The sequence below is a fragment of the Chiloscyllium punctatum genome, chromosome 45 (assembly GCF_047496795.1).
Source record: "Chiloscyllium punctatum isolate Juve2018m chromosome 45, sChiPun1.3, whole genome shotgun sequence".
Classification (NCBI taxonomy): Eukaryota; Metazoa; Chordata; class Chondrichthyes; order Orectolobiformes; family Hemiscylliidae; genus Chiloscyllium; species Chiloscyllium punctatum.
Window position 1 is genome coordinate 28,738,611 of NC_092783.1, and position 27,627 is coordinate 28,766,237.

Consider the following 27,627-nt stretch of genomic DNA (forward strand, 5'->3'; position numbering starts at 1 on the left):
AATGTTCAGTTTTTGTACCACCAGTGACACTCAGCTCTTGACCTCATTGCAGCCTTGGTTTAAGCATGGACAGCAAAGGCTGATTTATTGTGGTGAGATCCAAGTAACTGACCTGGACATGGAGGCAGTTTTAGCCAAGTGTGGCACAAGGAGCTGTAACAAAATTGGCTTCCATGGGAATTGGAGGCAAGCTCTCCATTATTTGGAGCCATACCTTACCAGAAAGGAAGATGGGCTGGTAGTTAGAAATCAATCATCTCATTCCCAGGGCATTGTCGCAAGAGTTGCTCAGATGAGTGTGTTACTGTGCTCCATCAATTACATCACCGGGTCAGAAGTCACGTTTTTCAACTCCATTCATTGGTCCACAGAAACTACAGTAATCTCTGGCATTATGCAACGCAACCTGGACAATATTCTGACTTGGGCTGATCTGTGGCACAAATGTAACTTGGTGCTTAAGTGTCAAGAAATGACCATTTGGAACAAAGGATCTAACCATCTCATTTTGACATTAGTGGCATTCCCCTTGCTGAATAGGGCTACTACTGATCAGAAGCTAAACTGCACTAGCCATGTAAATGATGTGGCTATAAGAGGTTAATCATAGAATCGCAGGAGGAGGCCATTCAGTCCATTGTGTCTGCTCTGGCTTTGAGCATTTTGACTTCGTGCTTAACTTTTACCTCTTCCCAAAAACCCTGCAATTGTTTCCATTGAAATAATCATTGTGTTCTCCTCCACCACACTGATTGCATAACAGAGTCACTCATGAAAAGGTTTTTCTCTTCTCGTATTTACTTCTTTCACAAAACAGTTTCAAATTGTGCCTCTGTTTCTCAGTCCTTTTACTACTTAGTGTTTAGATTTTCCATGTACATGTGTTTGTGTGTTTGACATGAATACATACAGGTATCCGTTACAAAATGCTCGTGTTCAGAAATCCCAAGAGTCATTAGTCAGAGCTGGCATCCATTCTTTTTCTCTGTCCTTACCGTTGAATTAAACTTCACACTCAATCTCTAACTGTTCCCAACTCCAGTTTCCTTTTTCAAATACAGCCCCCACTTCCAATGGTACTAAAATTCAGATTTCCTAATCCAGTATATCTATTTTTACCACCTACTTAAATTCTACCATTGTGTACCCATTCTTTGAGCTAGTAAAAGCAATTGTATTCCATTCTACATCAGCTAAATATTATCTACCTCTAACTCAGTAAATCATACAAAACATCTTTGCAAGGTTCCTTCTTTAAAAATGGCAAGTTATTAAAAATTAAGCTAAGACATATGTATGTTTACTAAATGCCATTAATTTGTTTTCATTGATTAAATGATGGTTGCTGAATGAATTTGCCAAACATCAGCAAAAATCCTGCAATATTATCTGTTGAAAATAGGTTTTTCCCTCACACTGTGTAATTAGCCATATTTCTGTAACGGTACAAAACAGTGAAACCTCTGATTTGCTGTGAGCAGTTCCATAATTATAACTTGTTCACAAGATATGTTGATGAGGACTTGCTTGTGGCCCATTATTACAATGCAATATTTTGATTCTGTATTTTCAGTGATACTTGAGCAACTATTAAATACTGAAATGTAAAATATGTGCACTGTACCACAGCTTTGAATCTGTTAGATTGAACAAGTTGCTGAACTTCACAAGTTGTCCACTTTCTGAGCATTTTGTGTTCTATCTGGACTTTATTTTCTTATATTGTTAGAATTCTGATGAGCACCCTCCAGTGGAAACATTGGTGGAACTTGTCACACGTGGCCGTACAATCCCAGTACGTTTGGATCCACTTCCTCAACTTGAGTCACTTCTTGCAGATGTTGAGACCTGGAGAGATTCTGCAGCTAAAACCTTTCTAAGAAAGAACTCCACCTGTTCCCTTTATGAGGTTAGTATACAATTGCATTCGCATAGAGTCCTGGAGCTCAGCACAGAAAAGGGTATTTCTGCCCATTAAGTCCATGCCAGTTAAAAAAGACAAGTACCAAACTATCTTCATTCCATTTTCTAGCATTTGGCTCACAGTCTTGTATATCTTTGTCATTGCAACTGCACATCTAATTGTTACTTTAAATGCATTCTGACCTGGATCCATACTTCTCAAATGGTGCATGATTTTGTTTCAACTGGGCAACCTTGCTCCTGACCTGAAATCTCATTCTTCCTCACCTCACTTGACCTGAATCCCACCTGTCTTGGCTGGTTTCCTGACTAACATCTGCGACCTTACCTTTGGCCTGTATTCCTGCAAATTGTCTCATTTCAAGTAAATATTCTGTTTTAGATGCTACAGTAGAATCTCCATCTGCTGCTCTATCAGGTAGTTCATTCTAAATGAAAATTACTCACTTGTTTCTTCTTTTTGCCTTTGTTCTTTCTCACTCATCTTGAATGTGCATCCTTTGATTCTTGATCCCTCCACCAATGTGAACAAATTCTCTATCTACGCTGTTCAGACCCCACATGATTTTGAAGATCAGATCTTCCCTCAATTGTCTAAGCTCTACTGAAAACAACCCAGCTTCTCTGTCCTAGATATCATTCTAGTGGGCGGCACGGTGGCACAGTGGTTAGCCTGCTGCCTCACAGCACCAGAGACCCGGGTTCAATTCCCACCTCAGGCGACTGAATGTGTGGATTTGCACATTCTCTTAGTGTCTGCGTGGGTTTCCTCCGGGTGTTCAGGTTTCCTCCCACAGTCCAAAAATGTGCAGGTTAGGTGAATTGCCCATGCTAAATTGCCCGTAGTGTTAGGTGAAGGGGTAAATATAGGGGAATGGGTCTGGGTGGGTTGCGCTTTAGCGGGTTGGTGTGGACTTGTTGGGCCGAAGGGCCTGTTTCTAAATCTTCTCTGTCTCCCAAAAGAGTGAGAAATTGAATTGGATACGAATAAGAGCTTTGATGAAACCAGTCTTAATGCACAAAAGGCTTGACAATTACAATGAATCACCATTAGTATTTTTTTTTCTCGATTACTTTCTCAATTTACCCTCCTATCATTACCACCTATCATCATGCAAAGAAGCCCAAAGTGTCTCTGTAGTGATTGGAACAAGGTCAGCCAGTTGGATTTCATAGAATAAGAGTTCCCTGATTGGGGCTGTTGACCTGGTCCAAGTTTGAGTAAGACCTCAGCCAGGCTGGCAACATATTAGATTAGTTTTTTAAAATTAGATTACTTACAGTGTGGAAACCGGCCATTCTGCCTAACAAGTCCACACCGACCCTCTGAAGAGCAACCCACCCAGACCCTTTACCTAACACTACGGGTAATTTAGCCTGGCCAATTCACCTAACCTGCACATTTTTGGACTGTGGGAGGAAACCAGAGCGCCCAGAGGAAACCCACGCAGACACTGGGTGAATGTGCAAACTCCACACATTCAGTCGCCTGAGGCGGGAATTGAACCAAGGTCTCTGGTGCTGTGAGGCAGCAGTGCTAACCACTGTGGTACCTCTACAGAGTAAGAGTACAACTTTGATTCCGGTCTCTTATGAGAAGTAGCTGGTTCATTTACTGCTGATTGTAGTTAAAGGATCTGGCCCAAGTTTGGCGGATTGAAATTGGTCGAGAAAGATGGAACCTTATTGGCTCAATATTTTTGGATTAGGAAACAACTATCTGAGTGAAATTCAAATTAAATACCTGGAAACTTTTCAGGAAGGTTGAGGGACTGTCAAAGGTGCCAAGCCTATCTACATATTGACCAGGAAGCAATTAGAGTCAGACAGTCATAGAGATGTACAGCACAGAAACAGACCCTTCGGTCCAACATATCCCAACCCAATCTAGACCCGCCTACCAGCACCTGGCCCATATCCATCCAGATGAATTTAAATGTTGCAATTGTATTCGTTTCCACCACTTTCTCTGGCAGCTCATTCCACACACGTACCACCCTCTGAGTGAAGATTAGATTAGATTAGATTACTTACTGTGTGGAAACAGGCCCTTCAGCCCAACAAGTCCACACCGAGTTGCCAAAGCGCACCCACTCAGACCCATTCCCCTACATTTTACCCATGCACCTAACATTATGGGCAATTTAGCATGGCCAATTCACCTAACCATGTTTTTTTTGGAATGTGGGAGGAAACCGAAGCACCCGGAGGAAACCCACGCAGACACGGGGAGAATGTGCAAACTCCACACATTCAGTCGCCTGAGGTGGGAATTGAATCAGGGTCTCTGGCGCTGTGAGGCAGCAGTGCTAACCACTGTGCTGCCCCTTAGGTCTCTTTTATATCTTTCCCCTCACCCTAAACCTATGCCCTCTAGTTCTGAACTCTCCCACCTCAGGGAAAGTGCCTAATCTATTTATCCTATCCATGCCCCTCATGATTTTGTAAACCTCGATAAGGTCACCTCACAGCCTTTGACGCTCCAAGGAAAACAGCCCTAGCCTATTCAACCTCTGCCTATAGCTCAAATCCTCCAACCCTGGCAACATCCTTGTAAATCTTTTCTGAACCCTTTCAAGTTTCACAACATCTTTCTGATTGGAAGGAGACCAGAATTGAATGCAATATTCCAACAGTGGCCTAACCAATGTCCTGTACAGCCGCAACATGACCTCCCAACTCCTGTACTCAATACTCTGACCAATAAAGGAAAGTATACCAAACGCCGCCTTCACTATCCTATCTACCTGCGACTCCACTTTCAAGGAGCTATGAGCCTGCACTTCAAAATCTCTTTGTTCAGCAACACTCCCTAGGACCTTACCATTAAGTGTATAAGTCCTGCTAAGATTTGCTTTCCCAAAATGCAGCACCTCACATTTATCTAAATTAAACTCCATCTGTTACTTCTCAGCCCATTGGCTCATCTGATCAAGATCCCATTTTAATCTGCGGTAACCTTCTTTGCTGTCCACTACATCTCCAATTTTGGTGTCATCAGCAAACTTACTAACTATACCTCTTATGCTCACATCCAAGTCATTTATATAAATGAAGAAAAGTAGCGGACCCAGCACCAATCCTTGTGACATTCTACTGGTCACCAGCCTCCAGTCTGAAAAACAACCCTCCACCACCCCCTGTCTTCTACCTTTTCAGCCAGTTCTGTATCCAAATGGCAACTTCTCCCTGTATTCCATGAGATCTAACCTTGCTAACCAGTCTCCCATGGGGAATCTTATTGAATGCCTTACTGAAGTCTATATAGACCACATCTACCACTCTGCCCTCATCAATCCTCTTTGTTACTTCTTCAAAAAACTCAAATCAAGTTTGTGAGACATGATTTCCCAAGCATAAAGCCATGTTGACTATCCCTTCCAAATACGTGTACATCCTGTCCCTCAGGATTCCCTCCAACAACTTGCCCATCACCGATGCCAGACTCACTGGTCTATAGTTCCCTGGTTTGTCCTTACCACCTTTCCTAAACAGTGGCACCACTTTAGCCACCCTCTAGACTTCCGGCACTTTACCTGTGCCTATCGATGATACAGATATCTCAGCAAGAGGCCCAGCAATCATTTCCCTAGTTTCCCACAGAGTTCTGGGGTACATCTGATTCGGTCCTGGGGATTTATCCACTTTTATGTGTTTCAAGACATCCAGCACTTCCTCCTCTGTGATATGGACATTTTTCAACATGTCACCATCTATTTTCCTATGTTCTATATCTTCCATGTTCTTTTCCACAGTAAATACTGATGCACAATACTGGTTTAGTATTTCCTCCATCTCCTGCACTCCACACGAAGGCCGCCTTACTGGTCTCTGAGGGGCTCTATTCTGTCCCTAGTTATCCTTTTGTCCTTTAATGTATTTATAAAAACCCTTTGGATTCTCCTTAACTCTATTTGCCAAAGCTATCTCATGTGCCCATTTTACCCTCCTGATTTCTCTCTTAAGTATACTCCTACTGCTTGTATACTTTCCTAAGGATTCACTGGATCTATCCCGTCTGTACCTGACATGTGTTTCCTTCTTTTTCTTAACCAAACCCTCAATTTCTTAAGTCATCCAGCATTCTGTGGGAGGAAACCCACGCAGACACGGGGAGAACGTGCAAACTCCACAGTCAGTCACCTGAGGCGGGAATTGAACCCGGGTCTCTGGCGCTGTGAGGCAGCAGTGCCACCATGCTGCTTCTACTGCCCTTACACTCTTCTAGAGATTCACTCGATCTGTGCTGTCTATACTTGACAATGCTTCCTTTTTCTTGACTAGAGCATAAATTTCTCTCATCGTCAACATTCCCTACACTGACCAGTCTTGCCCTTCACCCAAACAAAAACAGGGTTAAAACGTGTGGTGGTGGAAAAGCACTGCTGGTCAGGCAGCATCCAAGGAGCAAGAGAGTCGACATTTTGAGCATATGTTCTTCATCAGGAATGTGTATCATTCCTAACAGGAAAGGACTGTTATATCAGAGTCCAGAGACAAGTTCATTTTTGAAGGCTTCTAGATTTCCAGCTGTCCCTTTACCTGTGAAGATCCACTCCCAATCAACTTTTGAAATTTCTTGCCTAATACAGTGAAAATTGCCCTCCTTCCAATTTAGGACTTTAACTTTTAAATCAGGTGTATCCTTTTCCAAACATTTTAATGTTAGTAGAAATATGATCAGTGGTCCAAGGTGCTCCCCACTGACACCTCAGTCACTTGCCCTGCTTTATTTCTCAAGATCTCAGTAATTGAGGTTTGTTCAATATATTGCATCAGTGTATGACACTGATCTTTTGCTATAAATTCTGTATCCTATGATCCTGCGCTACTAGCAACTAGATGAAGGAGCAGCTGTCCAAAAGCTTGTACTTCCAAATAAACTAGGAGGAAATGAGGACTGCAGATGCTAGAGATCAGAGTCTAGAGTGCGATGCTGGAAAAGCACAGCAGGTCAGGCAGTATCCAAGGCGCAGGAGAATCTACGTTTTGGGTATAGTCCCTTCATCAGGAATGAGGATTGTGGGCCAGGGGGCTGAGACATAAATGGGAGGAGGTGGGACTGGGGGAAGTTAGCTGGGAATGTGATAGGTAGATGAAGGTGGGGGGGGAAAGGTGATAGGTGGAGAGGAGGGTGGAGCAGATAGGTGGGAAGGAAAATAAGTGGGTCAAGAGGGCATACTTTTCCAGCACCACACTCTCGACTTCCAAATAAACCTGTTGGACTATAACCTGGTGTTGTGTGATCTTTTAACTTGGTCCACCCCAGTCCAACACCGGCATGTCAACATTATTTGTCAAAAGTAGGTCAAGTTTTGCTCCTCGGGTAACCAAATCCACATACTGAATAAGAGAATTTTCTTATACACACTAAAAAAAATTCCTCTCCATCTAAGACCTTAACACTATGGCAGTACCAGTCTTATGTTTGGAAAGCTAAAACCTCCTCCTATCACAGCTCGATTATTCTTACAGATAGCTGCGACCACCTTACAAATTTGGTTTTCAATTTTTTTGCTGACTATTTGGGGGTGGTCTAGAGTACAGTTCCAATAAGGTGACCATCTCTTTCTTATTTCTCACTTCCGTCCACATAATCTCACTGGATGGACTTCCCTGAATTTCCTCCCTACATACAGCCGTAATGTTATTCCTAATCAAAATTACCACTCCCCCTCCTCTCTTGCCCCCCACTTTCTATCTTTCCTATAGCATCTATATCCTTGAACATTAAGCTGCCAGTCCTGTCCATACCTAAACTTTTGGTCAGCATGGACCGGTTTGGGCTGATGAACCTATTGCTGTGCTCTCTCTAGTGCTCTCTTTCTTGCCCCCCCCCCCCACTCTCTCTCACTCCCTCCTCGCTGTCGCTCGCCTCTCCGGCCCCCTCTCCCTGTTCCTCGCTGTCCGGCCCCCTCTCCCTCTCTCTTGGTCTCTGTCTCTCTTTGGTGTCTCTTGGTCTCGGTCTCTGTCTCTGCGTCTCTCGCTCTCGGTCTCGGTCTCTCCTTTTTTTCTTTCTATCTCTCTCTTACAGACAAACTTTGACCGTTGCTGCTGTTTCCCAATATTCTTGGTGAATTGGGATTTTTGTTGTTCTAGGTGCTGTGTCCCAGGTCAGACATTTGTGCAACTGGATTGAAAAACAAAACTAAGAAATCGAAAGATACTTTACAGAATGGAAAACGAAAAGTTCCAAAACTGCAAAGTGTAAGTTACCTGATTCATGAGTTAATGACACTGACATTGTACTAACAGAGTGTGACAGATATGATTCCAATTTTCTACTATTTTGATGCAGCTTGATTATTCCATATCTCTAAGTCTTGTGTGTACATATACAGGATGATTTATCTTTGCGACTAGCTCACTAATTGTCTGGTCTCTTCATTCCTGCACAAATATCTTCCTTTTCATTGAATAGATGGGGGAATTGCTGGCTGCACCAGCATTTATTGCTCATCCTTTGTTGCTCTTGATCAACCTATAGGCTGTAGGTAGAGACACAATGCTATTAGGAAATGATATCCAGCATTCTGACCAGGCAACACTGAAGGAACAGCGATATATTTACAAGTTAGGATGGTGAGTGACTTGGAGAGAAACCTGCAGGTGCTGGTGTTTCCGTGTATCCGTGACCAGCGTGTTCTACAGGTATTGGTGCAGGGTGTACTTCTGTTTGTCATTTTATATAAATGATTTAGTTGAGAATATAGAAAGCTTGGTTAGTAATTTTTAGATGACACTCAGTTGTGTAGTGCACAGTGAAGAAGGATATTAAGGACAAAAGGTTAACTAGGGAGAGAATAAGGCCCCTCAAAGATCAGCAAGGCAGCATTTGTATGGAGCTGCAGGAGATGGGGGAAATACTAAACGAGTATCTTGCATCAGTATTTACTGTGGAAGATATAGAATGTAGGGAAATAGATGGTGACAAATTGAAAAATGTCCACATTACAGAGGAGAAAGTGCTGGATGTCTTGAAACGCATAAGAGTGGATAAGTCACCAGGACCTGATCAGGTGTACGTTAGAACTCTGTGCAAGGCTAGGGAAGTGATTGCTGGGCCCCTTGCTGAGATATCTGTATCATCAATAGGCACAGGTGAGGTGCCGGAAGACTGGAGGTTGGCTAACGTGGTGCCACTATTTAAGAAAGATGGTAAGGACGAGCCAGGGAACTAAAGACCTGTGCGCCTGATGTCAGTGTGGGCACGTTGTTGGAGGGAATCCTGTGGGACAGGATGTACATGACTTTGGAAAGGCAAGGACTGATTAGGGATCGTCAACATGGCTTTGTGCGTGGGAAATCATGTCTCACAAACTTGATTGAGATTTTTGAAGAAGTAACAGAGGATTGATGAGGGCAGAGCAGTAGATGTGATCTATGTGGACTTCAGTAAGGTGTTTGACAAGATTCCCCATGGGAGACTGATTAGCAAGGTTAGGTCTCATGGAATATAGGGTGAACTAGCCATTTGGATACAGAACTGGCTCAAAGGTGGAAGGTTGTTTTTCAGACTGGAGGGCTGTAACCAGTGGTGTGCCACAAGTATCAGTGTTGGGTCCACTACTTTTTTCTTCATTTAAATAAATGAATTGGATGTGAGCATAAGAGGTATAGTTTTTAAGTTTGTTGATGACACCAAAATTGGAGGTATAGCGAAGAAGGTTACCTCAGATTACAACGGGTGGCACAGTGGTTAGCAGTGCTGCCTCACAGCGCCAGACCCGGGTTCAATTCCCGCCTCAGGTGACTGACTGTGTGCAGTTTGCGCATTCTCCCTGTGTCTGCGTGGGTTTCCTCCGGGTGTTCTGGTTTCCTCCACAGTCCAAAAATGTGCAGGTTAGGTGAATTGCCCATGCTAAATTGCCTGTAGTGTTAGGTGAAGGGATAAATGTAGGGGAATAGGTCTGTGGGTTGGTGTGGACCTGTTGGGCCACACTGTAAGTAATCTAATCACAACGGGATCTTGACCAGATGGGCCAATGGGCTGAGAAATAGCAGATGGAGTTTATTTTCGATAAATGTGAGGTGCTGGATTTTGGGAAAGTAAATCTTAGCAGGACTTTTACACTTAATGGTAAGGTCCTGGGGGGTGTTGCTGAACAAAGAGACCTTGGAGTGCAGGTTCATAGCTTCCTTGAAAGTGGAGTCGCAGGTAGATAGGATAGTGAAGAAGGCGTTTGGTATGCTTTCCTTTATTGGTCAGAGTATTGAGTACAGGAGTTGGGAGGTCATGTTGCGGCTGTACAGGACATTGGTTAGGCCACTGTTGAAATATTGCGTGCAATTCTGGTCTCCTTCTTATCGGAAAGATGTTGTGAAACTTGAAAGGGTTCAGAAAAGGTTTACAAAGATGTTGCCAGGGTTGGAGGATTTGAGCTATAGGGAGAGGGTGAACAGGCTGGGGCTGTTTTCTCTAGAGTGTCGGAGGCTGTGGGGTGACCTTATAGCGGTTTACAAAATTGAGGGGCACGGATACGGTAAATAGGCAGTCTTTTCCCTGGCGTGGGGGAGTCCGGAACTAGAGGACATAGTTTTAGGGCGAGAGGGGAAAGATACAAGAGACCAACGGGGCAACTTTCACACAGAAGGTGGTACGTGTATGGAATGAGCTATCAGAGGAAGTGGTGGAGGCTGGTACAATTGCAACATTTAAAAGTGTGGTCTAACTCTGGTTTTATAGAGCTGCAGCAGCTCTTAAACTCAATCCCTCTGAAAATGAAAGCTAAAACACCATATGCTGCCTTAACAACCCTATCAACTTGGGTGACAACTTTGAGGGATCTATGTACATAGACCCCAAGATCCCAACTGCCAAGAATCCAGTCTTTAACTCTGTATTTTGCATTCAAGTTCGACCTTCCAAAATGAATCACTTTGCATTTATCCAGGTTGAACTCCATCTGCCACTTCTCAGCCCAGCTCTGCATCCTGTCAATGTCTTGTTGAAACCTGCATCAGCCTTCGACACTATCTGCAACACCACCGACCTTTGTGCCATCAGCAAACGTACTAACCTAATCTTCCACTTCCTCATTCAAGTCATTTATACAAACAACAAAGAACAGAGGCCCAAGAACAGATCCCTGCGGGGCACCACTGGTCATCAACCTCCAGGCAGAATACTTTCCATCCACTACCACTCACTGTTGTCTTTTGGCCAGCTAATTCCAAATCCAGACAGTCAAATTTTCCTGTATCCCATACCTCCTAATTTTCTGAATGAGCCTACCTTATCAAATGCCTTACTGTAATCCTTATACACCACATCTACTGCTTGAATTTTGTTACCTTGTCTCATCACAACCTCAAAGAGCTCAATAAGGCTTGAGAAGCATGACCAGCCCCTCCCAAAGCCACGCTGAATATCTTCAATCAAACTGTTTTTTTTCCAAATAGTCATAAATCCTATTTCTCAGAATCCTTTTCAGTACCTTGCTTACCACTGACATAAAACTGACTAGTCTGGAATTCCCGGGGGGTTTCCCTATTCCCTTTTCTTGAACAGTATTAGAGCCAACATTTCATCAATAATACAATGTGGGGCAGGCCATTTGACCCTTCAAGTCCACACTGACCCTCCAAAGAGCAGTCCACCCAGATTCAACCCACTTCCCTATCCCTGCAACACTGCATTCCCCATAGCTAGTCCACCTTGCCTGCACATCCCTGGAAACTGGACAAATTAGCATAGCCAATCCACCTAACCTGCACATCCTTGGAAAAAACCAGAACACCCAGAAGAAACGCATACAGACATGGGGGCAACATGCAGACAGTCATCCCAGGATGGAATCAGGCTGGATCCTTGGTACTGTGTGGCAGCAGTGCTAACCACTGAGCCCATTGCATAATAAATGCAATGTAATATTTTGAGTTCAGTGACCATACGGGACCCTGATGCCTGTGATCTCTGCTCTGTATCATTTCTTCTTGTTTTGTAGGTTTTGGTTTTTTTTTGTCATTTCATCATTCTAAACAGAATAGGCTTCAGCCAGTTAATATTCACTCACAAACAACTATTTGTGTCAGATCTACTGTTTGGTTTGATATTCCTGTTTTCAGATTGCCCCTTCACAACACCAGCCAATGAACCTATAGGTTTAAAATTTCAGGTCGATTGACCCTTCCTCAGATATTCCTGATGAAGGGCCCCGGCCCAAAACATCGATTTTCCTGCTCCTCCGATGCTGTGCTTTTCCAACAACACCCTCTCAACACTAAACCAGAAGTCCCTATCCTGTGTCCATGCTAACACCATTATATCTGTATTGTTGAAGTGGAATGACTTAGAGTAATTTAAGAGTCCAAAAGAATATCAATGGATTTCAAACTTTTGAAGAGTGTGATTGTTTTTCACTATTTCCTCTATTAGTGATTTAAAATAATCAGAGTCCATAATGAGCTTTGCAAAAATATCTTGCATAATGTTGTTGGACTTTGGAATACTTTACCACCAGTCATTCTTTGAAGGGAAAATCTGATAAATCTTTGAAATGGAAGAAGGTACAATGTTCCTGAAGCAAAGCAAAATAATGAGATTAGTTTTGAATGTGGCTCTAGTATTGATGCAATGACTTGAATGTGCTGTAACTACTTTGGTTTCTGTTCTTTAATGTTGCACTTAACACCCTATCAGTGTTGTAAGATTCATTTCATTTAGAGCTGGTATCCAGGAAAAGGGCAAAGGAATCCATTACATTGTTTTACTGTGGTGCTTTTATCAGGGAATCATTTCTACTACTGGGAAGCCTTAAGTACATCATGTAAACCTGACCGTGGTGATAATTCAAAGAGAAATCATTTTATTGGCAGAATATGATACGGAATATCTTTCTGATGTATAGGTGGCATCATTCAATGAAGCCAGACTGAAGGAAATGGAATCATTTCGCTCCATCCAAACAGCAAATTCCATGAAATTTCTCTCTGATATGGACTGTATGGTCTGTGTTTGTCAAAAGGCTGCAACTGGCTCCATGTTGCAGTGTGAGCTTTGCAAAGACTGGTTCCATAGCAGCTGTGTCTTAATGGTGAATGCTCACCATGGGGAGTTACCCTGGCTCTGCCCACTTTGTCTGCGATCAGAAAAACCATCATTTGAGCAAATCCTCCCGTTACTCACGACAGTACAAAAGATTCCTGTCAGACTGCCAGAAGGTGAAGCACTAAGTTATGTTTTTGAACGAGCTATGAACTGGCAACATCGGACAAAGCAGCTTCTTAGCAGAGATGAACTGCGCTTGGCCCAAATAACATCACAAGTAGCAATCCAGGCATGGCGGGGAATGACAAAACAAATGGCTGCCTCTGAACTAGAGAAAAGAGTGGCTGATGGTAACTTGCAGGTAAGACCAGACTAAAGACATATTTTGAAGTTAAGCTATCCCTTTCGTGGAAAAGGATATTTATTCTATTTCTTCTTACAATAACCAGCTCCTTTTGTAATTTTATGTTAATAGAGTTTAAGATTCCACTTTTTGCTCAAAAAGAATCTTGTTACAGTTCGACTTACTTTTAATAAGACTGGATACTACATATACTCCAATACAAAGATGGAACCACAAAGCTAATTGACTGGATTTTGTGCCTGTATGCAAAACATGCATGCAGATTAGGAAGACCTGAAAAATTCGAAAATGGCCTAGTAGTATTGAACAAGCATCAAAATTTGAAACTTTATTCAGGGGGAGGAATTTAAGGTGATCGGGGAATCCTCTATTAAAGTATAAACTTCTTTTTTTCTGGGAAGTTATGTACAACAGAAGAATTATAGGTATTTTGAATCAACCAGTTATGACACCTCTCTGAATAGGTAGTACTTGAAACCAAGCCTTTCAGGTCAGAAGTAGGGACACTACCACTGAACCACAAAGACATACTTTCCAGTAGATCATCACCACGTTAATCTAGTATATGCCAGGGAGGGGCTCTTGTGAAGCATTGGCAATGAGCTTCCTTTGAGGCAGAAAGTAAGAGTTCAAATCCCACCCACTCCTGAACTCACAACTGACCAGTTTAGAAAATATCTAGGATATGCCAGGTTGGATCCTTGGGCTGTATGGACTTGTTCAGCTCAATCATAGCAGGAGTAGTGGCGACACAATTAGTGTCTGAGTTGGTGTTCTTGTCCCTGTTTGATGTTCAGTGAACAATTCTGGAAATGTATGAATGGCCATGAATTACTGTCAGTATTTGTAAATTTGTCTCATACGTGAAGGGTGTCCTTCGGACAAAATAATGTGGTATCTGATAACCATCGAACTGTGGTTCTGCACACACTTAAGGGAAGAGACTGTATTGAGATAACAAAGATGATTTCCCAAAGAGAGCAATTTTGAACAGTCTCTTTTTTTTTGAAGGGTTGAGTTGCTAAAGGAAATGCTCAGCAAACAGTGAGTCATACAATGGTTAAAAAGTGCTGTTGTATGATTCAAGGGAAAAATTTGGTAGCTGGATTTAAGGGAGAGATGCAGAAATTGGCTTTGAAAATGAAAGAAACCAAGTTTTTATTGCTTATCAAAGACATAGGTTGAGGGGTGAGGGCTTTACTGTATTGCCCTTCTAAAGTCTCACTGGGTTGAATGGACTGCTTTTGTACTATTCTATCATAGAAATGAGATGATGTGATTCATTCAGGAGGTCATTCAGTATAGATTCAAATTAGAGTTGGGAGTGAGTAAAATGCAATTATTAGTGGAGAAAAGTAATTGATATCAAGTGGGAAGGCATTTAGGAATTTGTAAATGAACAACTTGATGCTGCAGAATGCTGTTTGAAGAGGAAATTAGACTGTGAGCTTCACTTAAATTAGCAATCTTTTTATGGGCCTCCAAGTAAAATATCTTTGGTTAAGACAAGGTTCCTGTACAAAATGGACAGGTGGGGTTTTCTGGATCCTGTCTACATGTGCATCATCTTAACTGATTATATATTGTGTAATTGTTATTGTTTTTAATTTTCTGTAAGACTTCACAGGGCTAGTATACTCTCTGGAATTGTGGACTATTTCTCCAACTTTGTTTCTTTTCCCTTTTCCTTTACCCACCTCTTCTCCCACACCATGGTATGGGCGTGGGGGTGGCAATTGCAGAACTAAAGTTAACCTTTCAGGTCCCTAACCTTTCTTTAGAACTTGTAGCTAACCTAATTTAACTGCTGTTAAATTATAGGGTGTGAATGACCACTTTTTATTCTTAAATAAAAGCAAATTGCGACAATGCTGAGAATCTGAAATAAAAACAAATTGCAAAGTTGCTCAGCAGGATTGATAGCAGCCACAAAGAGTAAAGCAGCAGTAACATTCCAAGTCTAATATGTTGTTCTTTGGAAGCTCCCAGATCTGAGCTTTCCCTCACTTTCTACTTTTAATATTACTTCTCTTTATCTTCTGCCTTTCCTGATCTGCTTATTGAAAGTTGATTTTTTTATGTATCACACAAATCTTTTATCGATTCAGGTGAATTCTGGCAATGAGAATGAACTTATTACTGCAGTTTGTAATACTAATCCATTTGAAAAGGAGAAGATTGTAGGAATCAGACCTCCATGGCAGACGTGCATTCCAGCTCAAGGTTTGTACTTGGGTTATATTCTCACATGTTAACACATCTTGCTGGTAGAGGATATGATGCCACATTTCACCTTTACATTCTAGGTTTGCAGTCATATCTATTCCATTTTTAAAAACTCAGTTGAAGAATACAATTTTCTTGTCTTTCTTCCAGCCTGGGAAATTTATAGAGATGTGCTAATTGGATACACCTGTGTTGGGTAGGCAGGAGAGTGGTGCTGATGGTGATGATGATAATGAAAGGCCCGTCTTTGCAAGGCTTCCAAAGAGTAGACCTAAAGTTTGATTGCTAGTTGTGGGATTCATGCAGCTAGTCTTGCCTGGTGAGCATGTCTAGATGGTATACAAAAACACTATTATCCTTCTAGTGGAAGGCAACAGTATGCTGCCAGCTAAGCTGCATTTCTGTTATTGTTTCTTCAGTTTCATGTATGGTTGCATCACTGCCAAATCCAGGGAAATAAAATGTAGCTGTATACAGTATTGCAAACACCAAGAATAAATAAGTGCGCTCTACCTGCATACAATGGTATCCCCACAAGGGGAAATAGCATAGTAGATTTGTTGGTTCGTGATGGAATATCTGTAAGCATATCAACCTGAAGCCTTTCACTTATGCCTCCTGCAGACAGTCGCTAATTAATAATTGAGAATATTAACATGCCATTCTTTATCTTAAGAACATATAAATTTTCGCTGTTGTGTTTCTCATCACATATCAAAATGGCTTTCACATTTTGCACTCCATGTACAAGTAAAACTTTGAAGTCTCTAAAAAGACATCCAAAAATGTCAGTCATTTTATGCACAAAGATCCTTTGCAGGGAGGACGGTGATCATCACTTGCATGGATTTCTATTTAGAAAACTGTCAGAGACTTTTGATTATGCAGGTTAGTGCAGTTGTGAATTTTGCCTTTTCATTGTCATAGAATCCCTATAGTATGGAAACAGGCCATTTGGCTCAACAAGTCCACACCAATCCTCCGAATCATATCCCACCCACACCCATTTCCCAACCCTATTACTCTACATTTCCCCTGACTAATGCACCTAACCTACACATCCCTGAACTCTGGGCAATTTAGCTTGGCCAGTTCACCTGATCTGCATATCTTTGGACTGTGGGAGGAAACCTCCCAAGCAGACGTTTGGAGAATGTGCATACTCCGTGTTCTGTCATTTTGAGGCTTCATTCATTTTGCTAATGTGACTTAATGGTCATTCATTATTTTGCCACTGTAACTTTGGCATTGCAATTTCTTAGTAGCTTCTGAGCAATCCGCATCTCCTGATGCAACATTTCAACATTTTACTCCACAAAATGGCTACACCTACTAAATGTTGGCCTGAAATCTTTGGATTCAGGGTTTTATTTGTCCTACTTATGTGAATATGTACTCATTGAATTTCTGGAGATGGTCCTGTTTGTTTTTTAGGATCCATTTGGGTGCTTGATCCTCAAGATCAGATCGGTAACTGGTTCCTGTTCAAATTATGCTGTTGAGTTTGGGCATCTTCTTCAAGATGGATCCTTCCTCCTTCTGTTCTCTCACTAGTTTTTCACCAACTCCAATTTCCTTGTTTAAATGCAGTTATTTGACGATTTAGCAAATGCTGAGAGCTGTAGCTATGCAACAATTTTGTTCTTCCTTTTTGTTGGAGTTCTCATTTCTGTTTATCTCACACAATGCCGAGCACAGTATGCTGTCTCTTAAACTTGTATTCATCTGCATTGCCTGATTGTGTTCACTTACATTACAGGTAAACATACATTTTTGAGGTAAAACATTAAGGATGACTACCGGTGCAAATGTAGCAGCTCGTTGCTGAAAAAGCATTCAACTTATTTACTGGATTAATACAAAAACATGATTTTTGGCATGGAAAATCATGAGACCATAAGCAGTTTGGTTTCTTGAGCCTGCTCCCTATTCAATATGATAATGGCTGATCGGACCCTTTCTCATGTCCAGTTTCCTAAGCTTTCCCCATAACCCTTAATTTGTCAACTGATCAAAGATGTACTTATCTCGGCCTTAAATATCCATTTCATGGTATACCAGGTCAATTCATAAACCAGGGTCTACTGTAGAAATTGATCAGAGAAAATAGTCATCTTAGATCATCAAAGCAAAGATGTTTTGAGTGCAAACCAAGCATACCTCATCAGGAGAAAGGATAAGCATTCAAAGCTGGAGCTATATGGATGACAATGAAAACAAAGGTTAAAATAAAACTTGAAGCTTATGACAAACATTAGGTACAGAATATAGTGTGAAATAAGGCAGAATATAAAGTGAAGTGCAAACTGAAAGCAAATATAAAAATATTAGACTTTGCATGCACAACTACACAGCAGCACATACCATGCTTTTTTTTAAAAAAAGGATTAAATGCCATGTTTGTGAGACCCAAAACTTTCTAAAATGCGCATTTAAAAAACTAGCCATGTACAACTTCAACATTGGACATGCATTTGAAGAGATTAAGGGATGAAATGACTTTGGTTTTGCTGATATTCATTTCGTTCCAAATTTCATGCTTCATGTTGCTAATCTATCTTCAGGTCTTGCAGTCCTCCTCTATGCTTTGTCATCTGCAGATTTAACTGATGTTATCGTTTGGCCCTCATAAGAGTCATAGAGATGTACAGCATGGAAACAGACCCTTCGGTCCAACCCATCCATGCTGACCAGATATCCCAACCCAATCTCGTCCCACCTGCCAGCACCTGGCCCATATTCCTCCAGACCCTTCCTATTAATATACCCATCCAAATGCCTCTTAAATGTTGCAATTGTACTAGCCTCCACCACTTCCTTTGGCAGCCCATTCCATACACGTAGGCCCTCACTTAATACCAGATTCTATGGCTGTGTTTTTGTTGTCATATTGACCTTAGGAAATGGCATTTAGTCAGGGACACACATAATGAATTGGGCCGGATAGTCCAGGAAGAGTTAGAGGGGCCACCGAGTTCCAGAGACTGCCTGGATAGAAAATATGTCCTAAGACTCCAGCATTGTGTTCAAACTTAAAAATCAAAAACAGTTTCTCACCTTCTCGCTCTCACTCCCCTTTCATGTTAGCCTGTGCCTTTGTGCCCACTGTCCACAGTCCCTTATGCCCCATTTGTCCCCAGTCAGTTTCATATTCCTTTACAGCCCTTATGCAACTCTGATCCATCATCTCCCACCACTATTTCTTTTGGGACTCTGCCAGTTTGGACCTAGTGGTACTGCCAATTTCATTGATGGACTTTGAATCTCTCACCCATAGTACATTATGTGCCTTGCCACCACCTGTGCTTTCTCTGAGTAGTGTATTCATACCAACAGAAGAAGGTTTTTGACAGTGTTTGACCCGACGCTATGAATCTTAATAGTCATACAGCACGGAAATAGACCCTTCCATATCCATGTCGAACATAATTCCAAATTAAATTAGTCCAACCTATTTGCTCTTGGCGCATATCCCTCCAAACCTTTTATATTCTCTTTTAAACATTGTAATTGTACCCACGCCCACCACTTGCTCAGGAAGTTGATTCCACACGTGAGCTGTCTTCTATGTTTAAACCAAAGTTGCCTGTCGTGTCTTTTTAAAATCTATTTCCCCTCAACTGAAAAATGTACCCCCTTGAAATCCCTCATTCCAGAGAAGAGATACCTACCATTAACCCTATCTATACCTCTCATGATTTTATCAACCTCTAAGGGGTAAACCTCTTTTATCAACTTCCTTAGATTCCAATGGAAAGAAGTCCTAGCTTATCCAGCCTTTCTTTATAACTCTCATCTTCCATACCCAGCAACATCCTGGTAAATTCTGAACCCTCTCCAGGTTAATAATATCCTTCTTATAACTGGATGACTAGAACTGGACAAAGTACTCTGGAATAGGTCTCACTAATATCCTATACCTCCTCAACACGACTTTCTAACTCCTATACTCAGAGGACTGAGTAATGAATGCAAGCATGCTAAATGCCTTTTTAACCATCCTGTCTATGTGTGACACAAACTTCAAAGAATTGCGTATCTGAACCTCTCAATCCCTCTGTTTCATAACACTACCCAAAGTCCTACCATAAATTGTATATTTATGTTCATTGTTCCAAAATGCAATATCTTGCATTTATCCAGATTGAACTCTGTCTGCCATTTTTTAGCCCATTGACCTATTTGATCAAGATGCTTTTATAATCTTAGAAAACCTTCTTCACTGTCTCCTATCCCACCAATTTTGGTGTTGTCTGGAAACTAGCTTACTATACCTTCTGTATTCTCATCCAAATCCATCTATGTAAATGACAAACAGAAGAGGACCTCAAATTGATCCCTGTGGAACACTGCTGATGTTAGGCCTCCAATCCAAAAGCAACCCTCCTCCACCACTCTGTCTCCTGCTGTTAAGCCAATTAGTATCCAGTTGGCAAGTTTCCAGATCACCCTGAATCTCATGTGACCTACCTTTACAAATTAGTCTGCTTTGTGAAACCTTGTCAAAGACTTTACTAAAGTCCAAGTAAACAATGTCGACTGCTCTGCCTTCATCAATCTTTTTGGTAACTTCCTCCTAAAATTCAATCAAGTTTGTGAGACACGATTTTGCTCCCACAAAACTGAGCTGACTATTCCTAATCAATTGTTGTTTCTCTAAATGTGTATCAATCCTATCTTTAAAATCACTTCCAACAATTTAGCTACATTCCTGCTGTACAGAGTCAATATTGAAGATTGAGGGCAACTCGTTGACTGTTTGCTGCTGTGTCACAACCTCTGCACGTGGGTAGGATGTACCCGGATGGTGATGCTGTTATTTGGGACATGATCTGTAACATATGATTCAATGAGTATAACTTACCAGGCTCCTGGTTGACTAGTCTGTGAGACAGAGATGTCCAGATTTTGGCATTAGCCCTCAGATGTTTTTACATCTGAGGATTTTGCATGGTCTACAGGGCTGTCATTGTCTTTTTCTGGTGCCAGGTGGTCCTTTTCTTTCTTTTTTTTTTCTTTGTATTTTATTTTCTTTTATTTTTAGATGACTTAGTGCAACTGAGTGCATTTCCAGTTTATTTTCAGGCTGTTCATTGGTGTGGGTTTGGAGTAATGTGTATGTCTGAAAAGATGAGTGTGAACCAGATGGACTTTTGTGGAGATTAACAATCATTTCGTGGTCATCATTACATTTTTTTTTTAGGTTATTTTAAATTTGAATTCAAATACCACCAACTGCTATGGTGTGGTTTGAACCAGTGTCACCAGAACATTAAATGAAAGGCAGAATATTGTGGTTGCTGGAAATCTGAAACAAACACAGAATGCTAAAGAAACTCAAGGACTGTGGAGAGAGAAGTGGAATTACTGTTTCAAGTTTATGACTCTTTCAGATGTGTAGAACATGCCTACAACCTAAGAACGAAGATAAGGAGTAGGCAATTCAGTCTCTTGATCCTGCTTTACCGTATTTTATGATTATCGCCTCCACTTTCCGCCCACTCTCAATAACCCTTCTGACCCATTACTAACTAAAAATATGTCTACCACCTCAAATTTACTCCAATTTCCTAGCATCCACTGCGCATGGATCATGAATTTCACATGTTTATAGCTCTTTGATTGAAGTGATTTCTCCTTATTTCTTTTAAATCTGCTACCCCCATCCCAAAACTAGACCTTCATTCTAAATTGCCCCACACAAGGAAACATCCACTCTGTCTGCTTTGTCAATCCCCTTTAACATCTTGTATGTTTCAATTAGATCTCCTCTCATTCTTCTAAACTCCAGAGTACAAGCCTAAACTGCTTCACTTCTCTGTAAGATGACCCTGCATTTTGAATCAATGTAGTGAACCTCCTCTGAACTGCTTCCAATATGACTATGTCCCTCAAGGTGACCAAAATTGCTTGTAGTACTTCAGATGCAGTATCACTAATGCCTTGTACAGTTGCAGCACCATGTCCCTACTTTTATACTTTATTTCTTTACCAATAAATGTGAAACTTCCATATGCTTTCATTATTACCTGCTATACCTACATTGTTTTTTGTGATTCATGCACAAGGACACACATATCCTTCTGCACTGAAGCATTCTTAAGTTTTTCTCCATTTAAATAATACGTTGTCTTTCTATTCCTTTGAGCTTTCTATTCACCTAACAATTCCATATTCATTTCTTGTTTCTTCATTGCAACTTACTTTCCCATCTATTTTATTTAACTATAGTACTTTCTATCCTTGCATTCAAACCATTAATCTAGATTGTAAATAGTTGGGGTGGGGGACTGAACATGTGGCACTACACTAGTTAGGCCTTGCCAACCAGAAACAGATCCATTTATCCCGACTGTCTGCTTGCTATTGGTTAGCTCTATCAAAATAATACATTATCCCCAACCCTTGTGATCTTAGCTTGTTTGTTAACCTTTTGTGTAGCACCTTATCAACTGCTTTCTGAAAGTCCGGATATACGTCTACAGGATCCCTGTTATCCATATTGCTTGTTACACAAGCAACCATAAAGTGTGTCTTACTTCCATCGACCTTTCCCAAAACATGTCAAGAGCAGATGCAAAGGGTTTTGTTAAACATTCCTCCAATCGTCAACTTCCTCACCCCTCGTTCCCCTATGGTGTCTCATATCCCAGACTAATTGAGAGCGCACTCTTTCCACTTGCATCCTTGCCCTTTTCACCTGGAAAGTTTATTAAACAACTCTGGAAACTATTTGTAATTTTGTTTTAGAGTTGTTTCATATAGATGTCAGACTTGGATTATGGAAACAGGTGATTGATTTGCTTCAATTGTATTGAACAGTTGTTTTGAAGGAGAATGGAATTGGTCAGCTAGACAGAAAAAGTAGAAAATGATGAATAGCTGAGGAGAAAGAACAAATTAAGAAATTTGCTGAAGGAAGTTGGGAATAGGCAGAGCGACTGGGCAGGGCACATTTTACAAGGAAACAAACTGGTAGAAGTTATATGCAAAAAATATTTTAAGAAAGGAAGAAGATATTAGTCCAAAATTATTTGAAAACTGAGGAAATTATTAGATGTTGAAAAGCCTGGCACAGAGTGGAAAGACATAGAGAAGACAGAGTACACCAGTTGCCTTTGACAGAGCATGCATGATGATTGTGGGCATGAAAACTGAGATGCAAAACTAAATTGGTTATGTGTGGAGTTGAATGATTTGAACACATCTGTACAGTAACATTCTCAGCCTCTTAACTAGAAGCCTGACCAGGGATTTCCATTAGACCTAAGAGCAAAAGTAGGCCATTCGGTTCATCAAGTCTGTTCTGCCTTTCAATGAGATTGTGGCTGGTCTGATAATCCTTAATTCCACTTTCCTGCATTTCCCCCATAACACTTTATTCACTCACTAATTTAAAAAGCTGTTTATCTCAGCCTTGACTGTATATAATAACCCAGCCTCAGCAGCCCTCAGTGGGAAAGAATTCCACAGACTGAGAGAAACCATTCCTCTTCATCTCTGTCTTAAATGTGCACCCCTTTTTCTGAGTTTGTCCTCTGGTCCTCTATTCTCCCACAAGTAGAACCAATCTTTCTGTATCTACACTGTCAGGTTCCTTAAGAATTTTGTATGTTTCGATAGGGTTGCCTATTGCTCTCCTATATTGCAATAAGTACAGGCCCAACCTCCTCAATTTCTCGTAAAAATATCTATTAAGACCCTGCTGCCTCCCTCACTGAACACCCTGTAGTTCGTGTATCGACCTAACCGCTCAACAGATGATGTCATTTCCACCACCCTTCATCTGGCCCTCACCCACCTGGAGAAGAAGGACCCCTACATCAGACTACTGTTCATAGACTTCAGTTCTGCATTTAACACTATCATTCCTTAGCACCTGTTTGGAAAGCTGTGTCTGTTGGGCCTAAATAACTTCCTTTGTAACTGAATCCTGGACTTCCTGACTGGGAGACCTCAGTCAGTCTGGATTGGGAACAACATCTCCCACACGATCACACTGAGCACGAGGGCTCCCCAGGGCTGTGTGCTCAGTCCACTGCTGTTCGCCCTGCTGACACATAACTGTGCAGCAATGATCACATCACGTTCGCTGATGATATGACTATAGTGGGTCTCATCAGCAGGAACGATGAGTCAGCATACAGAGAGGAGGTGCAGCGACTAACGGAATGGTGCAGTGCCAACAACCTGTCTCTGAATGTAGACAAGACAAAAGAGATGTTTGTTGACTTCAGGAGGGCATGGAGCAACCATTCTCTGCTAGACATCAGCTCCCCTATGGAGATTGTGAAGAGCATCAGATTTCTTGATGTACACCTGGCAGAAAATCTCTCCTGGACCCTCAAGACCAGCTCCATAGCCAAGAAAGCCCAGCACTGTCTCCACTTTCTGCACAGGCTGAGGAAAGCCCCCCTCCCAGCCCCCATCCTCACCATATTCTACAGAGGGTTCATTGAGAGTACCCTGAGCTGCTGCATCACTGCCTCGTTCAGGAAATGCACTGTTTCAGATCATAAGATCCTACAATGGATAGTAAGGACAGCGAGAAGATCTTCGGGGTCTCCCTTTGCTCCATTACAGACATTCACACCAGACGCTGCACCTGAAAGGCTAAGAGCATTGTGGAAGACCCCACACACCTCTCACTCCAAACTCTTCTTCCTCCTGCCATCTAGTAGAAAATACTGGCACATACGGTCTCTAATGGCCAGACTATGCAACAGTTTCTTCCCCCAAGCCATCAGGCTCTTTAACACAGTATGATCGGACTCTTTCCCATCTGAAATTCATTACATGACTTCAAATTACTGCTTGAAAAATATCTTTATTTATCATTCTTCTATTACACTCTAACATGCGTGTTTTGCACTTTATGTCATGCATGATAGTGTAATTTGCGCTGTCCATGTAGCGCCCTCGGTCCTGGAGGAATGCTGTCTCATTTTTACTGTATCAGTCATAGATGGTAGAAATGACAATTAAAAGCTACTTGACACTACTATTCACTAGGGAAGACCGGACCACTAAAATTGAATCCGTGAAATTGATGCACGTATGATCAGACTACTGGGCAAATAGGAAGGGCACAAAATGCTGGAGGGGAGAGGTATTTGTGCCAGAGTTCTATTGAGGCTGTGAGGAAACATTGGTGTTTTTGGTTCAGATTTGAGCTTTTTAGAAACATTGAGGATATAGATACAGGGAAGTTATAGATCCATTCATCTAATTTCTATTGTGTAACTAATTGTGAAAGTAATTAATAGTCAGATAATTAATATGGATTGTTCTTGGTTTTAAATATGTTGCATGATCACCCAGTAACTAACTTCTGTTCCAGTCTTGCATTTGTCACTTTCATGAAGAAATCAAGCACGTTATCAATCTTTAAACTAATTCCTCACTGGATACCAGCAATTTAGGTTTTTTTTATTGTTGTCTTTACTAATAATATCAGGCACAAATCACAAATACTTGTTATTGTCCTTTTTATGAGAAAATTCTTTACAGAGGATGTAATAATCAGAATTATTATGGAAACTGAATTCTGGTTAATAAACTTAATCTTCTAAATATATGCTTTTGCAGGGTTATGCGTATCAGATGATGTGAGGTCCCAACTTGATGAGCTGATGATGGAGGCTCTTTTACTGCAAGTGTCACTGCCCGAGATGCAGCACATTTACCAGATCTTCTGTGCAGCCCAGTACTCTGTAGTGGAAGGTCACCAGCCCCGATCTGAACTGCTGAACTGCAAACCAGTGGAGGTCATGCAGTGTCTTGCAGAGACCTGTACTTCTACAACTGAGGTATGGTACTGCAAAGACTCCATATCAGAGCAGTACTGTATTTAGGCATTCAACCTGTAAATTCCTGTGTGTGTGTTTTGAAGTGTGTTTGACAATTGTGTATAAATGGATATCAGTTACTGAAGTTGACATTCTTTTCAGATTAGCTTAACTCAATGACTTCACGCTTTGAGGAAACCAATAGATTATAAAAAGACATGGAGCATCCTAGATATCATCTGATGCAGCTGTGATTTTTGGTTTTTCCTGTCAGCATTTATCAGCAACATAATTTAGTCTACACACCAAACTCCGTAAAAAGATATAATTCACGTTTCAAGTCCAATGACTCTTCTTTGGAACTGAATTCTGAAGAAGAGTCATTGACTCTGTTTCTATGTTCTTGAATCCAATCTCCACAGATGCTGCCAAATCTGCTGAGCATCTTCCGCATTTTCTGTTTAATTTCAAATTTCCAGCACGTGCAGTATTTTACCTTAACAGAAAAATACATTCTAGTAGAGTTCCTGTTTTCTTGATAGTGATGCATCTTCCAATTAGGAGTATCCGCCTTCTCCTCTTCTCACTCAAGACTGTGGCTGTGCAGGGAGTTGAGAAGTCATGGCATCCTGTGGAACTCCTGGCCAGAAGTAATACTGGAGTCCATTAAGGTATTGTTGGCCTTGATTCTGTCAGGCCAATTAAGAGGAATCCTATCTCTGAGAGTCGAGTCTGCATATCCAGGTCTCATTAATATTAATGTCCCGGAGCTGTGTAGTTAGACCAAGTAATTTGATATCTGAGCTATCATGAAGATGGAGTATTGATTCTGTTGTACCATATTTTTATGTTGGTACTTTACCATCACCCTCACACAATTGGACATGAATGCATGCCAACTTGTTTTATGGTGATCCAAAGCCGGCAATGTAGAACTGAAAGAATTCATAACTCCATTAATGTAGAAATTGACCTCAGATAAATGAGTAATTTTTAAACATACCTAGCTAATAGAAGGAGCTCTGCTCTGAGGTTTGCCATATTTTGTTCCTGACATTTCAAGTTATGATGAAACTGTTGGCTTAATTCCTGTTGGTTGATTAATTCAGTTCTGAAATCATAAGTAACTGTAAAGTCTTTGTGACCTAAGTGTTGTGAACTTAATTTTGTTTAAACATCAGAGAGAATACTTATGAGATTGGTTATCACAAGAACTCATGAGCAGTCAAGTACACGTGCTCAATAATGTCATAAAACTTATGTCAGAAAATTTAGCAGCTATTTCCCATCTAATGGGGTAGATTGAGCTGTCTTTTCTGTTTTAGGGTGAAGATTGCTGTTTAAAGCCAGTGAAGAGAGAAGGAAACTGTGAGAAAAAGAAGAGACGGCTTGAAAAAGATGGTTCAGTGGGTGAAAAGAGAGAAAAATTGAAAAAACTAAACAATCCGAAAAAGAGAAATGTCAAATTAAACCAGGAAAGAACAAAAAATCTAAGTTTGGTGAGAATAGAAGCAGAAGAGTATTTGGAATTTCTACAGCCTCACGAGGCACTGTCAGTGATAATGGAGCCTCCATACTCTGAGCCAGAGGACTCTGAGGATGAAGATGCAATCTGCCCGGCAGAAAGCTGCCAGCAGCCAGAGGGGGATGAGGTCAGTCTTCAATGTTCCTGCGGTTATTCTAAACTACATCAGAGTATAATGAGGTGCACAGAAACTGCTGAATATTTAAAAGACACAAACTTTAAAAGAATCTTGTGCTTCTATAATTTTATTTCTTTTCCTGTTTTCATAAATGTGACTAATTTATGTAAACAGTGGGCGGCACGGTGGCACAGTGGTTAGCACTGCTGCCTCTCAGCGCCGGAGATCCGGGTTCAATTCCCGCCTCAGGCGACTGACTGTGTGGAGTTTGCACGTTCTCCCCGTGTCTGCGTGGGTTTCCTCCGGGTGCTCCGGTTTCCTCCCACACTCCAAAAAATGTGCCGGTCAGGTGAATTGGCTAAGCTAAATTGCCCGTAATGTTAGGTAGGGGTAGATGTAGATGTAGGGGTATGGGTGGGTTACGCTTCGGCGGGGCGGTGTAGACTTGTTGGGCCGAAGGGCCTGTTTCCACACTGTAAGTAATCTAATCTAATCTAATCTAATCTTCTAATGAATTCCTGATCAGCTTCCAGCTTCCCATTTCCTATCCTATATTAAATTTTAAATATTCTCATGCTTGACTTCTTTATCCTGATATCTTCCAAGCTCCATTTCTTCTGTGCTTGTTATCCAGTGTTGGCTTCAGTTGAACAGTGACTGATATTAAAATTCTTTTTTTCCCCAAATCCTTCC

The 27,627-nt window shown here is 41.3% G+C and overlaps 1 protein-coding gene across 2 annotated transcripts in view; it reads left to right on the plus strand.

Moving 5' to 3' along the window:
- The window catches only part of LOC140467258 (lysine-specific demethylase 5B-like), a 211,570-nt gene that overhangs the window by 158,232 nt on the left and 25,711 nt on the right, over nucleotides 1-27,627 (plus strand). Inside the window, exons 21-26 of one of the 2 annotated variants that reach the window (XM_072563506.1) lie at nucleotides 1,730-1,909; nucleotides 8,023-8,130; nucleotides 12,774-13,274; nucleotides 15,386-15,500; nucleotides 25,092-25,312; nucleotides 26,617-26,943. In XM_072563506.1, the coding sequence (XP_072419607.1) occupies nucleotides 1,730-1,909; nucleotides 8,023-8,130; nucleotides 12,774-13,274; nucleotides 15,386-15,500; nucleotides 25,092-25,312; nucleotides 26,617-26,943 (1,452 nt within the window). The remainder of the gene's footprint in view (nucleotides 1-1,729; nucleotides 1,910-8,022; nucleotides 8,131-12,773; nucleotides 13,275-15,385; nucleotides 15,501-25,091; nucleotides 25,313-26,616; nucleotides 26,944-27,627) is intronic. The other variant, XM_072563507.1, reaches the window with a different exon arrangement.